The sequence below is a fragment of the Mirounga leonina genome, unplaced genomic scaffold (genome assembly GCF_011800145.1).
Source record: "Mirounga leonina isolate KUSES-001 unplaced genomic scaffold, KU_Mleo_1.0 Mir_151, whole genome shotgun sequence".
Lineage (NCBI taxonomy): Eukaryota > Metazoa > Chordata > Mammalia > Carnivora > Phocidae > Mirounga > Mirounga leonina.
This window is the reverse complement of record NW_023270377.1, coordinates 60,453,620-60,473,362: the sequence shown is the minus strand read 5'-3', so window position 1 is coordinate 60,473,362 and position 19,743 is coordinate 60,453,620. Positions and strand designations below refer to the sequence as shown.

Genomic DNA, 19,743 nt, shown 5'->3' with positions numbered 1-19,743 from the left:
GGGTGCTATTTGCCAAGTCAATGCTCATTGTATTTGGTCATACTCCATTTAGGTATATAGCTGATGAAACTGGAAGGGTGATACACGACATAACTTCCAAGGAGTCTTACAGAAGACAATTTGAAGCAATTCAGCATTGTTTCAAGATTATAGGGTTCACTGACAAGGTAAGTGATTGTCAAGAGAAAAAGAAACTCAAGTGTTCATATTCTTTTTTTTTTTTTAATTTTATTATGTTATGTTAGTCAGCATACAGTACATCATTAGTTTTTGATGTAGTGACCCACGATCCATTGTTTTCGTATAACACCCAGTGCTTCATGCCGTAGGTGCCCTCCTTAATACCCATCACCGGGCTAACCAATCCCCCCTCCCCCCTCCTCTCTAAAATCTTGTTTGTTTCTCAGGTCCATAGTCTCTCATGGTTCATCTCTCCCTCCAATTCCCCCCGCATTTTTCCCTTTCTTCTCCTAATGTCCTCCATGCTATTCCTTATGTTCCACAAATAAGTGAAACCATATGATAATTGACTTTCTCTGCTTGACTTATTTCACTTAGCATAATCTCCTCCAGTCCCATCCATGTTGATGTAAAAATTGGGTATTCATCTTTTCTGATGGCTGAGTAATATTCCATTGTCTATATGGACCACATCTTCTTTATCCATTCATCTGTTGAAGGGCATCTTGGCTCTTTCCACAGTTTGGCTATTGTGGACATTGCTGCTATGAACATTGGGGTGCATATGGCCCTTCTTTTCACTACATATGTGTCTTTGGGGTAAATACCCAGGAGTGCAATTGCTGGGTCATAGGGTAGCTCTATTTTTAAATTTCTGAGGAACCGCCACACTGCTTTCCAAAGTGGCTGTACCAACTTGCATTCCCACCAACAGTGTAAGAGGGTTCCCCTTTCTCCACAACCTCTCCAACATTTATTGTTTCTTTCCCTGTCCATTTATGCCATTCTAACTGGTGTAAGGTGGTATCTCAGTGTGGTTTTGATTTGGATTTCCCTGATGGCTAATGATGATGAACATTTTTTCATGTGTCTATTAGCCATTTGTATGTCTTCTTCAGAGAAGTGTCTGTTCATCTCTTCTGCCCACTTTTTGACTTGATTATTTGTTTTTTGGGTGTTGAGTTTGAGAAGTTCTTTATAGATCTTGGATACCAGCCCTTTATCTGTAGTGTCATTTGCAAATATCTTCTCCCATTCTGTGGGTTGCCTCTTTGTTTTGTTGACTGTTTCCTTTGCTGTGCAGAGCTTTTTATCTTGATGAAGTCCCAAAAGTTCATTTTTGCTTTTGTTTCACTAGCTTTTGGAGATGTATCTTGAAAGAAGTTGCTGTGGCCGATGTCAAAGAGGTTACTGCCTATGTTCTCCTCTAGGATTTTGATGGATTCCTGTCTCACATTGAGGTCTTTCATCCACTTTGAGTTTATCTTTGTGAGTGGTGTTAGAGAATGGTCGAGTTTCATTCTTCTGCATGTGGCTGTCCAATTTTCCCAGCACCATTTATTGAAGAGACTGTCTTTTTTCCATTGCATATTTTTTCCTGCTTTGTCAAAGATTATTTGACCATAGAGTTGAGGGTCCATATCTGGGTTCTCTATTCTGTTCCATTGGTCTGTATGTCTGTTTTTGTGCCAGTACCATGCTGTCTTGGTGATCACTGCTTTGTAATATAGTTTGAAATCGGGCAACGTGATGCCCCCAGCTTTGTTTTTCTTTTTCAACATCTCCTTGGCGATTCGGGGTCTTTTCTGATTCCATTTTAGGAATTTTAGGATTGTTTGTTCCAGCACTCCGAAAAATGTCATTGGAATTTTGATCGGGATGGCATTGAAGGTATAGATTGCTCTGGGTAGCATAGACATTTTAACAATGTTTATTCTTCTGATCCATGAGCATGGAATATTTTTCCATCTTTTTGTGTCTTCTTCAATTTCTTTCATGAGTGCTTTGTAGTTCCTAGAGTATAGATCCTTTACCTCTTTGGTTAGGTTTATTCCGAGGTATCTTATGGTTTTTGGTGCTATTGTAAATGGAATCGTTTCTTTAATTTCTCTTTCTACAGTTGCGTTGTTAGTGTATAAGAAAGCAACTGATTTCTGTGCATTGATTTTGTATCCTGTCACATTACTGAATTGCTGGATGAGTTCTAGTAATTTGGGGGTGGAGTCTTTTGGGTTTTCCACATAAAGTATCATGTCGTCTGCGAAAAGAGAGAGTTTGACTTCTTCTTTGCCAATTTGAATACCTTGTATTTCTTTTTGTTGTCTGATTGCTGTTGCTAGGACTTCTAGTACTATGTTGAACAACAGTGGTGAGAGTGGGTACCCTTGACGTGTTCCTGATCTTAAGGGAAAGGCTCTCAGCTTTTCCCCATTGAGGATGATATTCGCTGTGGGTTTTTCATAGATGGATTTTATGAGCTTGAGGAATGTTCCCTCTATCCCTATACTCTGGAGAGTTTTAATCAGGAAAGGATGTTGTATTTTGTCAAATGCTTTTTCTGCATCAATTGAGAGGACCATATGGTTCTTCTCCCTCTATCACATTGATTGATTTGCAAATGTTGAACCACCCTTGCATCCCGGGGATAAATCCCACTTGGTCGTGGTGGATGATCCTTTTAATGTATTGTTGGATCCTATTAGCTAGGATTTTGTTGAGGATTTTGGAATCCATATTCATCAGGGATATCAGTCTGAAATTCTCCTTTTTGATGGGGTCTTTGCCTGGTTTGGGGATTAAGGTAATGCTGGCCTCATAGAATGAGTTTGGAAGTTTTTCTTCTGTTTCTATTTTTTGAAACAGCTTCAGTAGAATAAGTATTATTTCTTCTTTGAATGTTTGGTAGAATTCTCCAGGGAATCCATCAGGCCCTGGACTCTTGTTTTTTGGGAGGTTTTTGATCACTGCTTCAATCTCGTTACTGGTTATTGGCCTATTCAGGTTGTCAATTTCTTCCTGTTTCAGTCTTGGCAGCTTATAGGTTTCCAGGAAGGCCTCCATTTCATCCAGATTGCTCAGTTTATTGGCATATAGTTGTTGATAATAATTTCTAATAATTGTTTCTATTTCCTTGGTGTTGGTCGTGATCTCTCCCCTTTCATTCATAATTTTATTAATTTGGGTCCTTTCTCTCTTTTGGGTAAGTCTGGCCAGTGGTTTGTCAATCTTATTAATTCTTTCAAAGAACCAACTTCTAGTTTCATTGATCTGATCTACTGTGTTTCTGGTTTCTAATTCATTGATTTCTGCTCTAATTTTAATTATTTCTCTTCTAATGCCTGGCTTAGGCATCGTTTGTTGCTTTTTCTCTAGTTCTTTAAGGTGTAGAGTTAGTTGGTGAATTCAGGATTTTTCTATTCTTTTGAGTGAGGCTTGGATGACTATGTATTTCCCCCTTAGGACCGCCTTTGCAGTATCCCATAGGTTTTGGACCAATGTGTTTTCGTTCTCATTGGTTTCCATGAATTGTTTAAGTTCTTCTTTGATTTCTTGGTTGACCCAAACATTCTTGAGCAGAGTGGTCTTTAGCTTCCAAGTGTTTGAATTTCTGCCAAATTTTTTCTTGTGATTGAGTTCCAGTTTTAGAGCATTGTGGTCTGAGAATATGCAGGGAATAATCTCAATCTTTTGGTATCAGTTGAGACTTGATTTGTGACCCAGTATATGGTCTATTCTGGAGAAAGTTCCGTGTGCACTCGAGAAGAGTGAGTATTCTGTTGTTTTAGGGTGGAATGTTCTGTAAATATCTATGAGGTCCATCTGGTCCAATGTATCATTCAAAGCTCTTGTTTCCTTGTTGATTTTCTGCTTAGATGATCTGTCCATTGCTGAGAGTGGAGTACTGAGGTCTCCTACAATTAACGTATTGTTATCAATATGACTCTTTATTTTGGTTAACAGTTGGCTTATGTAGATGGCTGCTCCCATGTTGGGGGCATAGATATTTACAATTGTTAGATCTTCCTGTTGGATAGACCCTTTAAGAATGATATAGTGTCCTTCTGTGTCTCTTAATACAGAGTTTAGTTTAAAATCTAATTTGTCTGATAGAAGAATTGCTACCCCAGCTTTCTTTTGAGGTCCGCTGGCATGGAAGATAGATCTCCATCCCTTCACTTTCAGTCTGGATGTATCTTTAGGTTCAAAGCGAGTCTCTTGTAGACAGCATATGGATGGGTCCTGTCTTTTTATCCAATCTGCAACCCTGTGCCGTTTTATGGGAGTGTTTAGGCCATTCACGTTGAGAGTGACTATTGAAAGATATGAATTAATTGTCATCATGTTGCCTGTGAAGACGTTGTTTTTATAGATTGTCCCTGTAACTTTCTGTTGTAGATCACTCTTGGGGTCTTTCTCCTTTTATAGAACCCCCCTTAATATTTCTTGCAGGGCCGGCTTAGTGGTCACATATTCTTTCAACTTCTGCCAGTCATGGAAGCTCTGCATCTCTCCATCCATTCTAAATGACAGCCTTGCTGGATAAAGTATTCTTGGCTGCATGTTCTTCTCATTTAGTACCCTGAATATGTCTTGCCAGGCCTTTCTGGCTTGCCAGGTCTCTGTGGATAGGTCTGACGTTATTCTGATGTTCCTTCCTCTGTACGTAAGGAATCTCTTCCCCCTAACTGCCCTTAAGATGGTTTCCTTGGTTCTAAGATTTGCAGGTTTTACTATTACATGCCGGGGTGTGGGCCTGTTTTCCTTGATCTTAGGAGGGGTCCTCTCTGCCTCTAGGACTCGAATGTTTGTTTCATTCCCCAGATTAGGGAAGTTCTCAGCTACAATTTGCTCAAATACATCTTCTAGTCCTCTCTCTCTCTCCACTCCCTCCGGGATTCCAGTGATTCTGACATTGGAACATTGGACATGGAATTCTGACATGGTGTCACTTATTTCTCTGATTCTATTTTCATGGATTCTGAGTTGTTTTTCCCTGGCCTCCTCTTTTCCCTTTTTATCTATTACACTGTCTTCCAGATCGCTTATTCTCTCTTCTGTCTCAGTTAACCTAGCTGTTAGATTATCTAGATTGGATTGGATCTCATTGATAGCATTTTTAAGTTCTGCCAATTCCCCTTTTATTTCTGCCCTTAGAGACTCTATGTTGCCATTAATTGATTTCTCCATTCTAGCCATTGTCTTCACAGTTGCTAGCCTGAATTCCATCTCCGACATCTTGGTTATATCTGCATCCATTTGTAAATCTGCAGCATAAGTCATAATCTCTGAGTCTTTTCTGTTTTGGGGGCTCCTCCTAGTCATTCTGTTGATGGGTGTTTGAGGGAATATATAGAGTCCAAATTATTGACCAGAACCCAAGCAAGATGCACCTGTTTTCTTGGGACCTTAGGGTTGCTGGCCTCTTGTTTTCCCAGCCTGTCTTCTGCCGGAGGGGCCTGCCGCGCTGTTATTCAGGCAACCCTGTTTGGGCGGAGTTGCCCTGCGCCCCTGTGGTGGGGGATGGGCTCAGTGGGAATCAGTTTTTGGGGCTTTTGTTCTCTGGCGCCTTTCCCTGGCGGCTTTCCGCTTCTCTTCAGCGAGTCAGAGCAGAAGAGACCGTTTCCAACCCTCTGCCTCAGAGCAGAGAGACCTCAGTCTGTTCTTCAGTGAGCTCTCCAGGCCACACCGTCTCCGTTTCTGTCCGTGCTGCTATAAACTGCAGCGTCCTGGGTTGTGCGCCCCTCCGCAGCGCTCCCAGTACTGCCTCCAGGTCGGGGCATGTCGCTGTCCTTTGTGCTTCTAAAACCGCCAGCCGCTCCCAGTTCACGCGTGCGTGCGCGACTCCGCCGCTTGGGGTCCTGTCCCGGGGACTGCAGTTCGCGTGCGCGCGACCGTCACTCTGGGTTTCTGTCCGGGTGGCTGCGGTTCACGTGCGCGTGACCCCGCCGGTCTGGTCCTCCACCCTGGGGGCTGCCCTAAAGTCCTTTCCCGACGCTACTGGTCTACGAGTCTGTGCCCATCCGCAGCGGGGGAGGCTGTCACTCACCGGCGGTGTAGGATCCCCACAGCCAGGCTCTCTCCCACTGCCGTTTATCCTCTGATATCTGCCCGCAGAATCACGGCTCTCTGCTTCGTACCTCACAACCAACCACCTGCGATATTCTGTTTGTAGAGATCCAGATCTTACATCTCAGGCTGGTTTCGTGGGTGCTCAGAGTGGTCTGGTAGATATCCAGCTCAATTCCGGGGACCAGTTGAAATAGGGTCCCCTACTCCTCCGCCATCTTTCCCCCAAGTGTTCATATTCTTGGATCAATGTGAGTGAAGATGTGAATGTTCTAACTTGGAGGAGGATCCTTTCTTTTCACCTGTCATCTGATCATGTATAAGTTCTTGCTCCTCAAAGTATGATCGGAGGACCAGAAATATTACCATCACCTGGGAGCTTGTTTGAAATGCAGACTCTCAGGGCACCTGGGTGGCTCAGTCAGTTAAGTGTCCAACTTTTGATTTTTGGGTCTGGTCATGATCTTAGGGTTGTGGGATCAAGCCCCAAGTTGGGCTCTACACTCAGTGGGGAGTTTGCTTGAGATTCTCTCTCTCCTCTGCCTCTCCCTGTTCTGCATGCACTCTCTCTCTCAAACAAATAAATAAATCTTAAAAAAAAAAAATGCAGATTCTCAAAAAAAAAATCAAAGGTGTGGGGGCAGCACCTGGGTGGCTCAGTCATTTAAATGTTTGAATCTTGATTTTGGCTCAGGTCATGATCTCAGGGTCGTGGGATTGAGTCCCACATTGCGCTCCGTGCTGGGAGTGGAGCCCGCTTAGGATTTTCTCTCCCTCTGCACCTCCCTGCCCTCTCTAAAAAAAAAAAAAGAAGGAAGAAATGCAGACTTGCAGACTCTCAGGTCCATCTAAGAATGGTTGAACCAGAATCTGATTTTTAACAAGATGCACAGGTGAATATTAAAGTAGAATTACTGTTGTAAGTGCCTCATGCCTGTGAATTGTTACCCTTGTCATCAGTTCACTACAGCTATGATAACAAACACCAAAAAAATCCTGCCCTTTTCTGAGTTGGGGTTGTTCCAGCCGTTCAAGTGAATTGTGTAAAAGAAGTACAGGGATATGTAGGTTACACCCAGTCACAGAAATATATTTATGCAAGTAGCTCCTTGTGCACCAAAACAAATTAATTTAAACCTTTTCAACTTTCTTGCAGTGACTTGCTTCTCCATGGTACACAGATGTACATTATTACCTCTAGCTCTAAGTACTGTACTACTCTTATCTTAATAGATACAGACTGTCTCTATTAAATATATGCCAGGGGTGACAGAAGATAACCCTAGGTTCAAATATTATTCAGTGATACATTTATGTCATAGTTTCTGGGCTTCATGCCATCAATTTGGCAAAATACACAGATTCTTTTGCTTTTTCAACAAAGGTGGTGAATGATTAGGAGGTAGGTGAGAGTGTTAAATCTTAAGGGATTAGATTACAAGACATTCCAGTTACCCTGGGACAGCCACTCTGTCCTGTACAGAAGGATTGCTTCTGTAATCTAATGAGTTTGGCCAGCCCTTCCCTCCCCAGCATGGCTGATTTTAGTCGTAATAATACCTTCCTTTTTTCTAGCCAGCTGTTAATTTTCTCTTTTGGCCTCCCACTGACTTTAGACTGACAGACAGTGGAAAATCCCAAAGGTCAGATAAAAACAGAACTATATTTCCCTTGGCTCTTTAGAGGAGAGCAGTTAAACAGGTTCCAGCCTTATTAAAGGACCTTTGTGGTTATTAATTTATGGAGCTGGTTATTATCAAATTGCATCACCAGAAGAGTCCAAGCATGGTGGAGATGGCAGTAGAGTGATTTAAGGTCACCTGGGTCATGCCAAAGTGTTCAGGGCATACTACCTTAAAAGGATACAGGAACAGATAGAGAAGTTAGCCATAAGGTTATAATATTTTGCTTTTGTGTTGCCTGGGTGGCTCAGTTGGTTAAGTGTCTGACTCTTTGTTTTGGCTTAGGTCATGATCTCAGGGTCATCATATCCAGCCCCATGTCAGGCTCCGTGCTCAGTGCGGAGTCTGCTTGAGATTCTCTCCCTCTCCCCTCTGCCCCTCTTCCTGCCTGTGCACATGCACATTTTCTTTCTCTAAAATAAATAAAATCTTTAAAAAAGAAATTTTGCTTTCTATGAGTGTAAAGATAGTTCTAGAATACCGTGAAGAGATTAGTCCTAGCTTTAAAAGGTGTATGATGGCTCTGTTCTAATAATAAAAATGTACTGCAAATAACACTCAAACAGATGCTGTTTTAAGATAACAAAATTAAAAACAAAAATTAAATATGCTAAGTATGTGTCCTTGAAGTAAGCCATCTCTACTATAGAAAATAGTAGAGTAGAAATGGAAATAAGTAGAAAATAGAGTAAAAATGAATGAATTCATGAATAAATATGAAAAGAAAGAAATGTAAAAAGTGGTAGACATACTTAATTTCTGCCTGATCTTGACTGTAAAATGAATAACCAGAATGTGTATGCATATATGTTCACCATGTCCCATATTAATTCATACTGGAAATAAACCAATTTATGTCAGTTAGCAACCTTGGAAATGGAAGGAAGAGGCTGGCTCGTATCTCCCTGACCCTAAATTTTTTGGTTATATCTTTCTCTGTGTCTCTGTAGACAACCTGTTTTTGCTGAATTCACTCAATTCGCTTTATGAACTCAAAGTAGTTTGACTAAGATCGGAAAGATGCAGTTGAATGTCGTCAGGGAACAGATGCCAAATAGCTGATGTATCTTAAATGAACTGGTCAATTTAATCAAAATTATGGTCACCCTTCTTTCTTACAATTTCATTAGTTCCCTGCAGGAATCTTCATAGTATTCTTCAGATTCTCCCAAATTCCTATAGCAAAATTTTGTGAGTAGCAAACCGTAGTGTGGATTCAAGAGCATGAATTTTAATTCCGGGACACCAGCCAAAAGTATCTGAAAGAACACTTGACCCTGACTTTATTGTAAAGAAACCTCCCTGGTAGGAGGAGACTTCCACTAACAATGATGGTTCCTTGCAGGGGATTGGGCAGGGGTGGGATTATACCTAAAACCCCATTATGAAGATCCAGACTTTTGGAGTCCTGTTTTTTGAGCAAACCATATTATTTCTGTTTAATATTATGCTTGCTTTACTGGTATATGAATTATCATAACATATTTATATTTAATAGTACATGAAAACATTTTTGGCAGATTATCTGCATGATGGTCAACATTGGATATTTACTGCAGATCCCTTGATGAAGATGTTAGGGAGAAAGCTTTGAGATTAGGGCAAAATTTTTTCCCTTTCTTCAAGATAGATTATGAATTTGGGAGAGTATTGCTGAAGAGAGACCTGAAGGGTTATATGTTAAAGTGTAAATTGGGGATTTCCAATGTCTTAATGACAGATAATAGGACTTACCATTGACTTTTTTTATACTACTTTATTGATGTATGATTGATATACCCCCCTCAAATATTTTAAACCAATCATTGGCTTTCAAGATACAAATATTATAAGCCTCTGAAAAGGGAGTTGAAGAAAGGTGTTGGGATGGAGCCCATAAGGGAGAAGACCATTTAATTCGGCTTAATGTGGTGCTTAGGGCAGAACTGGTGAAAAACTAGAGACTTACTAAAAGGAAACAAGGTAGAGAGATACTGAGAGGGCAAGTCAATTTCTGGGAAGTTACCAGGGAAACAACTATCATGAGATGCTTGTGAACCAAGCTAGGAGCAACTTCCTTAATCAGCTCCAGGCTGACAGAAAGCCAAGGTCCTTTTCAATTTTCTACTTAGCCTCAACTTTATTGAGAGAATACCTACATCAGTGAAAGGAGTGTCTTCTGAGAAAAAGAAAGAAAAAGCAAGGGCACCTGAGTGGCTCAGGTCATGATCTCGGGGTCCTGGGATCGGGCCCCGCATCGGGCTCCCTCCTCAGCAGAGAGCCTGCTTCTCCCCCTCCCTCTGCCTGCCGCTCCCCCCTGCTTGTGCTCTCTCTCTGTCAAATAAATAAATAAAAACTAAAAAAAAAAAAACAAAACAGTAAAGACCATCCTGCATGGGATTTTGATGGAGAAGGGCTCTTTCTTCCCCACTTCTACTGATTGGTGGTAAAAACGAATTCATACTCATCAACAATGAATTGGGAAACCAGCTGGAGGAGTCATTAATCTTCTTGATAGTATTTCCTGTCCTGAATGAGGTTATTTTGTTTTATCATATAGAAAATAGAAACATAAGAAATAAAAAGAGCATCATAGCAAGATTTGGTAGCAAAGGCAGGGATGCCTGGAAAGGTGCATAGCTGGAGATCGGGCAAGAGGAAATGAGCAAAGTGAGGAAGGTGATAATCCTCAGGCTAGCTGTAGGGAGAAAAGAGACTGGATCAAGAAGTTCTGGTTGGGGGTGTGTGTGGGGGGGTGGGTAGAGGTGTAACCCCACAGATGAACATGCTACTAATCGTCTTCCATCATGACTGTATGTGGGTGATGTTTTGACTTGAACATAAGGGTGGATGTAGGTTCCTAGGCCAGAGAACTAATTAATAATGCAAGGGTAAGACTAAAGGAGTCAAGTGGAATAGCCTAGAAATGTAGCATAAAAAGCACCCTAAGTCTAATTCCTCCACAATGAGGTCAGCATTGGATACCCTTCTCAAGTTCCCCTTTCTGACCCAAGGAAGGAGACCCAGCCTACCATTGGTTTCAGTCATTCACAGTGTTTGAACCCCAAAGTTTTCACTGAAGGTCATGGGTAGTGTTCTTTTTTAAAAGAGGAAATGTCTGAGCATTGTGCTGAAGAGAATATTGCCAGAGAAACAACCAGGGGAGAACTGCCATTTCTTTTGGGGATAATCCCCCTAGTGGTGAAATGCCTGGAAGCCCTCTTTTGGGAGGTTTCATGGCTTATACTGTCATATAGGAGAGAGTGTGTGTATGTGTGTGTGTGTGTGTGTGTGTTAGAGGAAATATTTTTTTTTCTAAGAGTATTGAGAGTTTAGGTAACTTTTTGATATAACTGGACATAGAAATAACAGATCTAGAACTCACTGCTATAGAGTCTGTGTTTATCCTCTGGGAAGTTGCTTGCTTGTTGCATTTCCGAGCCTCACATTGTATTGATCAAGGTAATGAGGTCTGTCATGTTAAATCCAGACTAATCCCAGAAAACCCTTTTGGTAGATGTTCTCCTTAGCCAGTCTTAAGTTGTGTGATTAAAACAGTGATTTTTGACATCAAAAACATGATATCTTGCCTTTGATTTAGAAGTTTGAAGAACAATATCTATAGGAGAAGCCTGGTTTAAAATCATTTGTCTTTGTAGCATTATCAGGTATCCAGCAGATGTCACTATTACAGTCTGTTCAGTTGTTGGCTTTACTGAATAATGTTCCGAGGAAGGCTCACTTTGGGAATAATGCGTTATCAATAATGACAGTTCCTATTAGTTTGCTGCTATGTATAGTACTAAATCAGGTTTCTTACCTGAGTATATTTTGTGGAAGTACCTTTCTCTATCTATAAGCATAAGATGCAGAAATTTCCTGGCTATATATTTGCCTACCTACAGGAAATACATATGTTTAAATAAATAAATGCACTTTATTTTTTACCATTAATGCTACTTATGTATTTAACTTTCAATATAAAAATAGGACTCAGATGATCTGTATTTGCTCACAATACTTCTGACATCAAAGGCATGGAGTTTTTTTCCCCTCACACCAACCAATTCTCCTACAATTCAGTTCACTTCTGATACTGTCTACCTGGAGTTAACATCAGATCATATAAGTTAGGGGCTTAGTTCCACAAGATTGCCCCCACTTCAGACACTAACTGCAAGTCCTAGGGTTCATCCACTGACCAAGTGGCTATAAAATGGGAGGTTTAGGGTCCCAATACCCCAAACTTGAGTTTAATAATTGGATAGGACTCAAAAAACTTGGGAAAACAGTTTACTGAGTATTACTGGTTTATTATAAAGGATACAACTCAGGAACAGCCAAATGGAAGAGATGCATAGGGCAGGGTAATGGGAAAGGGGGTACTGCCTCCTCTTACACTTCTCACAGGCTAAAAGTGTTCTGGACCTCATCAATTAGAGATTATAATGGAGGCTCCATTACACAGGCATAGATGATTAAATTACTGTCAGTTGGTGATTAACTCAATCTCCAGCCCTTCTCACCTCCCTGGAAGTCCAGGGTTCAGCTAAAAATCCCAATCCTTTAATCACATATGTGGTCTCTCTAGCAACCAGCCCCATTCCCCAAGAGTTACCTCATTGGCACAAACTCAGTTATGGTTGAGGGGCTTATTATGAATAACAGAGGATACTCCTTTAACACCTGTTACTCATAATCCCATGGGTTGTTTAGCTCTTGTGCCAGAAATTGGTATGAAGACCAAATATATGTTTTTATTATATCACAGTATCACAGATAATTTCTAGTGAGTCAGAATATTTCCTGATGTCATTCATAATTATATACTCCATTATTTAACTTCAAAATGTTCAGTGAACCATCAGTGAATGTCCTGATAACTTTTTCATAAAAGCTATTTTCAAAAGTGGTTAAAGATACATCTCTCTTATTTCGAAGAAAGAACATACCTGAATTTGGGTGCTGGTATTAGTTAGGATAAATGGCTAAAAGTGGCTTAAAGAACAAAGAAGATCAGTTGTCTTTTACGGAGGCATTTCAAAGTAAGAGGTTCATGTTGCAGAACAACTTTGTTCCATGCAGTCATTGGTCTCAAGAAGCCTAGTCAACTGTGTAGTTGAGGCTGGGTTGTTGGGAGGTCCAGCCAGCAATAATGGGAAAGAAAGCATGGAGGAGGCATGCTTGCTTCCGTAAGGTTGGGCTCCGAAGTCACCCACATCTTTCTACTCGCTCCTTTGTTGAGAATTGAGTTGCACTGCCTAACTGCAAGGGAGCTTTGGAAATTTGTTCGTGTGCCTAGGAAAGGGGGGATGACGGACTTTGGTGGACAGCTAGCAGTGCTAGTGGTTTGTTGGTTTGATTGGCAATAACCAAACATGGTTCTTGCTGTCCTTTTCAGGAGGTGCACTCAGTGTACAGAATTTTGGCTGGGATTTTGAATATTGGAAGCATTGAGTTTGCAGCTATTTCCTCTCAACATCAAACTGATAAAAGTGAGGTGCCCAACGCTGAAGCTTTGGAAAATGGTAATTATTTGATGTCTGTGCACTGTGTAGCCAAAATGCATGTTTCTTTCACTTTGATAGTTTTCACTTTGGTAGTTTCTCAAGATGCCGTAAAATATAGTGTGGGTTTTTTCACTAAGTAGGATTCTCCAAAGGATGTCTTGTAGAACATCAGTATTCTTTTCATAAGCTGCAAATAAATGAAAAGAAATTCTATAGCAGGTAACTTCTAGCAATGGTGTCAACACGGGCTACTTTTGAAAATCATCTACAATTTTTTGAAAAAATATAAGACGTAGATCCCTGTCTGAATCCACTGAATCAGCATCTGCAGGGGGATAAGCAGGCACCTATTTATTTTTAAGGTTCTATAGGTAATGTGACACAAGGAATGAGAATCCTGAGTTAGAAAAAAAGTGATTTAAATAAACACCCTTTGTGTTAAACTGCAGCATCTTTTACTGCCTTTAATAAACTACTGTGCTTTGTGACTCTTGAAAAGAATACAGTCCCTAGCTATCTGACCAAAGCCCATCATCTCCTCTCACTTTTTCTCATCAAATACCCGTGAAGAGCTTTCAGAACTGCTTGGGAGATACTGTGTCCATCTGGATACTTCTTGGGGTTAGGGACCTGGCTTATTTACTTTTGCATCTGAAGTGCCTAGTCAGAGCCTAGGACATTATAGATGCTGAGTCAGTGCTGGCTGGCTGGATGGCTGGCTGGATGGATGGATGGATGGCTTGCTGGCTGGCTGGCTGGATGGATGACTACATTCTCTGGTGTCATCCTTACCTTTTATTGCAGCTGCCTCCGTTCTCCGCATCAGCCCCGAAGAACTCCAAGAGGCCCTTATCTCACACTGTGTGGTCACCCGCGGTGAGACAATCGTCCGAGCCAATACTGTCGACAGGGCTGTGGATGTCCGAGATGCCATGTCCAAAGCCCTGTATGGGAGGCTCTTCAGTTGGATTGTCAATCGCATCAATACACTCCTGCAGCCAGATAGAAACATATGGCAAGTTCCCTCAGGAAGCAGAGGCCTTGGGAGAGCTGTCAGCGACCCCGATGTCTCTCAGAGTTTGCAAGAGGAAGCGTTCGGTCCTCTCCTGAGTTTTCTTTAATGAAGCTCTCAGGTCTTTTCCTCTAAAAGGAGAATGGGATCCAGGAGAATGGAAAAGGCACATGACTGACAGAGCTATTATAGTGTAGTGTTGAAGAGAACAGGCTTGAATGGGAGCTGGCAAACTGGGTTTGCATTTCAGCTCTACGCTTTGATCAGCCCCCATATTCTAAGTCACTGTTTTCTCCTCTGTAAAATGAGGATAATAATATCCTCCTTATAGGGTTGTTTTTAGAATGAGACATTTCATGAAAAGTTTTAAAGCACGGGATCTTGTAATATTATTGCTGCTACTACTACTTTTCTTTCCTAAGCATTAGTGGTTTCTGTATTCTGGAAAAACTGAGAGCATCAAATTCTAAAGAATATTCTTCCAGTTAAGCCTAATGGGCGGGAAGGTCGAAGAATGAATGGGCAGCAGTTCTAGCCTCTTCGAACAGAGTGGTTCCTCTCTAATCTCTATCTGGAGCTTCTGAGTGAGATTTTAAAGGATTCTACTGCTTAAAAAAAAAGTTGGAAATACTGTTGAGAGACTGAAGGAATGAATGGTTTCAGACACAAACTGTTTCTTCCTAGAGGCAGCTGAATGCTGCTTTTCTGTAAGTGGGTGCATATATTGGTAAACACGTGGGCACATATATTTTCATCATCTTGAGATGAATGTTGCCTTCCCTAAAAGGCTGTTTTCTTCTCTCCCATGCAGTAATGCAGATGATGGTATGAATGTAGGGATCTTGGATATTTTTGGATTCGAGAACTTTCAGAGAAATTCATTTGAACAGCTCTGCATAAACATCGCCAATGAGCAAATCCAGTACTATTTCAACCAGCATGTTTTCGCTCTCGAACAGGTAATAGTGAACTCTGAAGTAATTAAACCTGATGGGTAAGGTGTCTCCAAGCTGCCCACAGTTTGAAGCAGGAACCCTGTTAGGCTAACAGGTAAAAGATCCTAAGGAGAAACCACTGGTGAGACAGTCCTGTCAAAATAAATAGCGTAAATTTAGCCAGAGAAAAAGTCTTGATTTCTGTGGAAAGTTACATTTCCTCACTTGAGTGGAGCTGGTGACAAGCCAGTTATTTAAATGTTGCTTCCAAACTGTTTCATCACACTGTCCAAAATGCTACGTTCTCTTCTACTTTATTTGACTAAAAGCATCTGTGATTGTGTCCAGCATGACACAGGATGATCTTGAATTCAGGGCACAGGTTCTTGTTCTTAACTCCCAAATAGGTCATTCCCACCCCCGCCCCTACACACCAGATCCCACAGTAACTTGGGAGTGGGGATGTCTCCAGGGAGGAGTAGGTTATGTTCTTGGTTTTCTCCAAATGGAAGTCTTTCCCTTATGAGTTTAATGATAAATAAAACAGGGTGTGACACTCATGTGTCCAAAGGCTAGGAGGCCTTCCCCTCCACCCCAATTTCTACTCCAACCCCAAGACTTTATGCTGTATGAAGTAGTGCAACAATGAAGCATTCTGACTGGGCCCTTTGTTTTAGAAGTGAAGACACACACACTGTACCGTGATTACATAAACACAAAGATATGGAGTAAAGATATCAGTATTGGTTTTATCAGTGGAACTGGATAAACCTGTATCACCCTCCTCCTCCCCTCCCACCCTGTACAAAACTCGACCTCCTTTCACTCAAGGCTCCTTGCATTCATTTCCCCGGGAAGTCTGGAGTTTTCTAGTTTTCCAGTCTGATGATTCCCTTTGCAGAATCCTTTGTAGAAGGTAGAAGTCTGCTTTCTTCCTGGTTTAAGCCATATTTATCACCAAAATAATTTTTTTCAGCTTCCCTTCAATTCCATGCCAGTTTCTAAATTACGACTTACCAATTTGATGCTTGGGAGACAACACTGTCCCTTCTTTGGCTGCTTCAGCTGTCTGCCACAGGCTGCCTGTAGGTCAGACCCAAACCCAAGCTTCAACAGTGGGGTATGCAGAAGAGTCTCTTACTCACATACAACTGCCTGTTTGCCACATACAGTCAGCATTGCCAGATACAGAAAGTGCGTGCCGAAGCAGCCTTGTGCTACCCAGGCCAGGGTCGGGCTGGAGAGACTCACAATCTGTTTCCCTCCAGATGGAATATCAGAATGAAGGCATTGATGCTACCCCCGTGGCGTATGAGGACAATCGCCCACTCCTGGACATGTTCCTCCAGAAACCCCTGGGACTGCTTGCGCTTTTGGATGAGGAAAGTCGATTTCCCCAAGCAACTGATCAGACCCTGGTTGGTGAGTGTCTCTTGGAAAAGGCATAATATACTCCGGAGAGAACTTGGTTCATTGGTATTTTAACTTGGTATTCTGGCCACCTGGTAGGTTATGCAAGTATAGACCCTGTTTTTAATGAATTGAAATCTTCAGCAAATGTCCTGATAGATTTGTGTCTGGAAGCAAACCCATCACCAAGCCCTCCTCACTTTCCTGTTGCTGCCAATATCAGTTTTATACCTTCTTCTCCCTTATTTCCTATAAGCAGCTCTTGCTTCCCCTCCTTTTCATACCCTTCTCTCATATCTTTGCTTGGACCCCACCTATGTCTAGTCCAGGTTTGTATAGAAGACCCTTCTGGTCTCCTGGATCTAGGTTTCATACTTATCCCCTCTACCCTAAACATCCCAGCTAATTTAGTCTTTTTAAAGCCACCTTTTCATTAGGTTGCTGTTGTCTATAGGATGCCAATAAGACACCTCCTCCTGGCATTAAAGGCCCTCTACACCCTATCCCTGTTCCTCTTGACCTTCTCTAATCTTCAGTGTTGCACACCATCTCATCCCTCACTTAGATTGTGAGATATTTAGAGCAGCAAAGCCCCAGTCTTTGCATCCCTTTAGTACTTAGCATGGTTCTTCACACAGAGTAGGCCCTCAGTTACAACAATAGCAAAAATTGTTATTGAGGGAAGAACAGAAAGTTTCAAGCCTTTTCCCCAGATAGGAAATTGATTGGTGGGAGAGAGTCCCTTCTAGGAGTTGAAATTGTCACCCTTGGCGGTTTCCTTTTACCTATAAAGTCATCAGAAGTTGCCACAATAAGTTTATACCAGGGCTGTTTGCCTTCCATGGGATATCTTCATGGTTCTAAAGCTAATTGGCCAGAGTTCTGGTGTCATCAGTGTCCAAGCTTGGAGTTCTGAGAATGAGAGATCTTAGGGCATAGCCTGACACTAAAGACAACATGAAACAACTAAACAAAATTTGATTGTAAGCTCATGTCAACGGGGCATTTTTCTCCATCTTTGTACCTACAATGATAACATCAGGCTGCCCTCAATATCCCTTATTCTGGGTCACTCCTGGCTCAAGGAGCACCTCTTTGTTTGAAGGAGTCAGCAGTTCTCCTTGTAACTTTTAAACCTGACAATCCACACAGATAAATTTGAAGATAATCTACGAAGCAAATACTTCTGGAGGCCTAAAGGAGTGGAGCTGTGCTTTGGCATTCTGCACTACGCTGGGAAGGTAAGGCAAGTGTGTGTCAGTAAACCTGAATTTGACAAGGGTAGGTGTCCATATTACCCTGTCGGTGCTGCTCACAAAATGGCTTGCAGATTTCCTTCTCCTTTTAATTCTCTGCGAACACCTAATTGTAATTCCCAAACTTTCTCGGTGGTGCTGCTCACAGAAAGTCGCCCTTAGCGAGAAAGCCACTTCTTGCTGGGGTGGCCGTGGTGTAGCCATCTGCCACTCACCTGAGCTCTGGCCTGGAAGTGACAGCTCTCCGGAGGGAAAACATAGTATAGCGCTCACAGTGGTTAGCCGTGAATGTGCACATTCTGAAGTCATTGGGAAATGTGTAGCTAACAGAGGAGGGTTAATATCACAGTGGGGCTCGGTTTTTAGCACTTTAACTATATGTGTCTACAGGACACCAAAAATGTCTAGATAAAAAGGGAAACAAATTCACTTCATCATCCAGATGTTAAGCTTTTATAACACTAACTGAAATTTCCACCTTTCATAACTTACGCCTCAGTCGCATTTCAAGTTCCCGAAGCAGAGTGGTGACTAATTCAGGAGATTCTCTGGTTCTGCAGCCAACAACTCATTGCTCGAGTTACTCTCAAAGGAGTCATTGGAATTATGGCTAATTGGTTCTGGTTCTGCTGAGGACCTGGGACCAAAAAAAGGGTAGGAGTTCAACAAAAGGCATTTGGGATTATTTTGTTGATTTAAGATTTATTGAAAGTATTTTTTATATTCATATCATGGTATTGAAATTAATTTTGCCTGACTGGAGGTTAGTTGGAGGGCAATTCTAATATAAGTAAAGAGGATTATTTTTCTCTCCACATAGTGCATACTATCTATTTTGGATCTTTGTTAGAAATTGCAACCCAGTTTTTACCTTTAAATACTTCATTCACCTTAGCACTGATGTCTGACCATATATTAATGTCCTCCACATCTGGGATACCCACGTCTATCCTGAGCCCCGCCCCCCATTCCTGTCCTCTTCCTTGCACCTCCCTTTCTGTCTCTCTGTCCTTCTATACCAATTTCCTATTCACCCATCTTCCCTTTCTCTCTCTTCTCCTTTCTTGATTTTAAGGGGGAAAAAAGGATTGTTTTCTTTCTGGGCTCAGTGTCCTTTCCTGAATTCGTTCTTTCTCTGGCATGTTCCTTAAAATTTCTCTGACTTGGATCCCTTCCGTTGTGAGAACTGAAAATGGCTCCGCATCCCTGAGCCATCACTCATGTGCCGTGAGTAACTTGGGGAGCAACGACAGTAGAGTGGTTATGAGCAGGGAGCCCAAACTGCCCGGGTTTGGAAGCCTGCCTGCCACTTGTGAGATTTGTCACCATGAGAATATCACTCAGCTTCTCGCTGAGTCTCTGCCCACCAGTATAACGGAGATAGTTAATAGCATTTACCGTATAGGACAGGTGCTTTATGCAGAGTGACCAATATATAGTGCCCAGTTTATTTTCATAGTTATTCTCACATGATAGATCTTTGATACGCCTCTTTTCTTCAAAGAGCACCTGAACAAGAAGTTAAGATAAATTGGCCTGTCAAAAATTACAGTTTTTCCCTCCTTATCTCATGGTCTGCGTTTAGAGGCATGGCTGTGTCCAGATAAAGTCTCTACACAGGTCGATGAATGACTGACCTCAGACAGCTTGCCAGTGTCGCCAGCAATGGATGATATCAACTAGTTTGCTATTTGCTGTTCATGTTGCAGGTATTATACGATGCTTCTGGGGTTCTTGAGAAAAACAGAGACACTCTCCCTGCTGATGTGGTTGTGGTCCTGAGAACGTCAGAAAACAAGCTTCTGCAGCAACTCTTCTCGATTCCTTTGACCAAAACAGGTATGTGGAGCCCCGACCTCCCTGGGCCTGATGCTTCCACAAGCACTGCTGGAGTTTCCTTGTTCATGTCTCAATACTGCCAGGACTACGGTA

At 41.8% G+C, this 19,743-nt stretch overlaps 1 protein-coding gene across 1 annotated transcript in view; it reads left to right on the top strand.

Annotated features, from left to right (window-relative positions):
* The window catches only part of MYO3B (myosin IIIB), a 394,690-nt gene that overhangs the window by 169,038 nt on the left and 205,909 nt on the right, over window positions 1-19,743 (top strand). Inside the window, exons 16-22 of the mRNA XM_035008358.1 lie at window positions 53-167; window positions 13,090-13,216; window positions 14,003-14,213; window positions 15,022-15,169; window positions 16,414-16,567; window positions 17,708-17,796; window positions 19,521-19,650. Coding sequence (XP_034864249.1) covers window positions 53-167; window positions 13,090-13,216; window positions 14,003-14,213; window positions 15,022-15,169; window positions 16,414-16,567; window positions 17,708-17,796; window positions 19,521-19,650 — 974 coding nt within the window. The remainder of the gene's footprint in view (window positions 1-52; window positions 168-13,089; window positions 13,217-14,002; window positions 14,214-15,021; window positions 15,170-16,413; window positions 16,568-17,707; window positions 17,797-19,520; window positions 19,651-19,743) is intronic.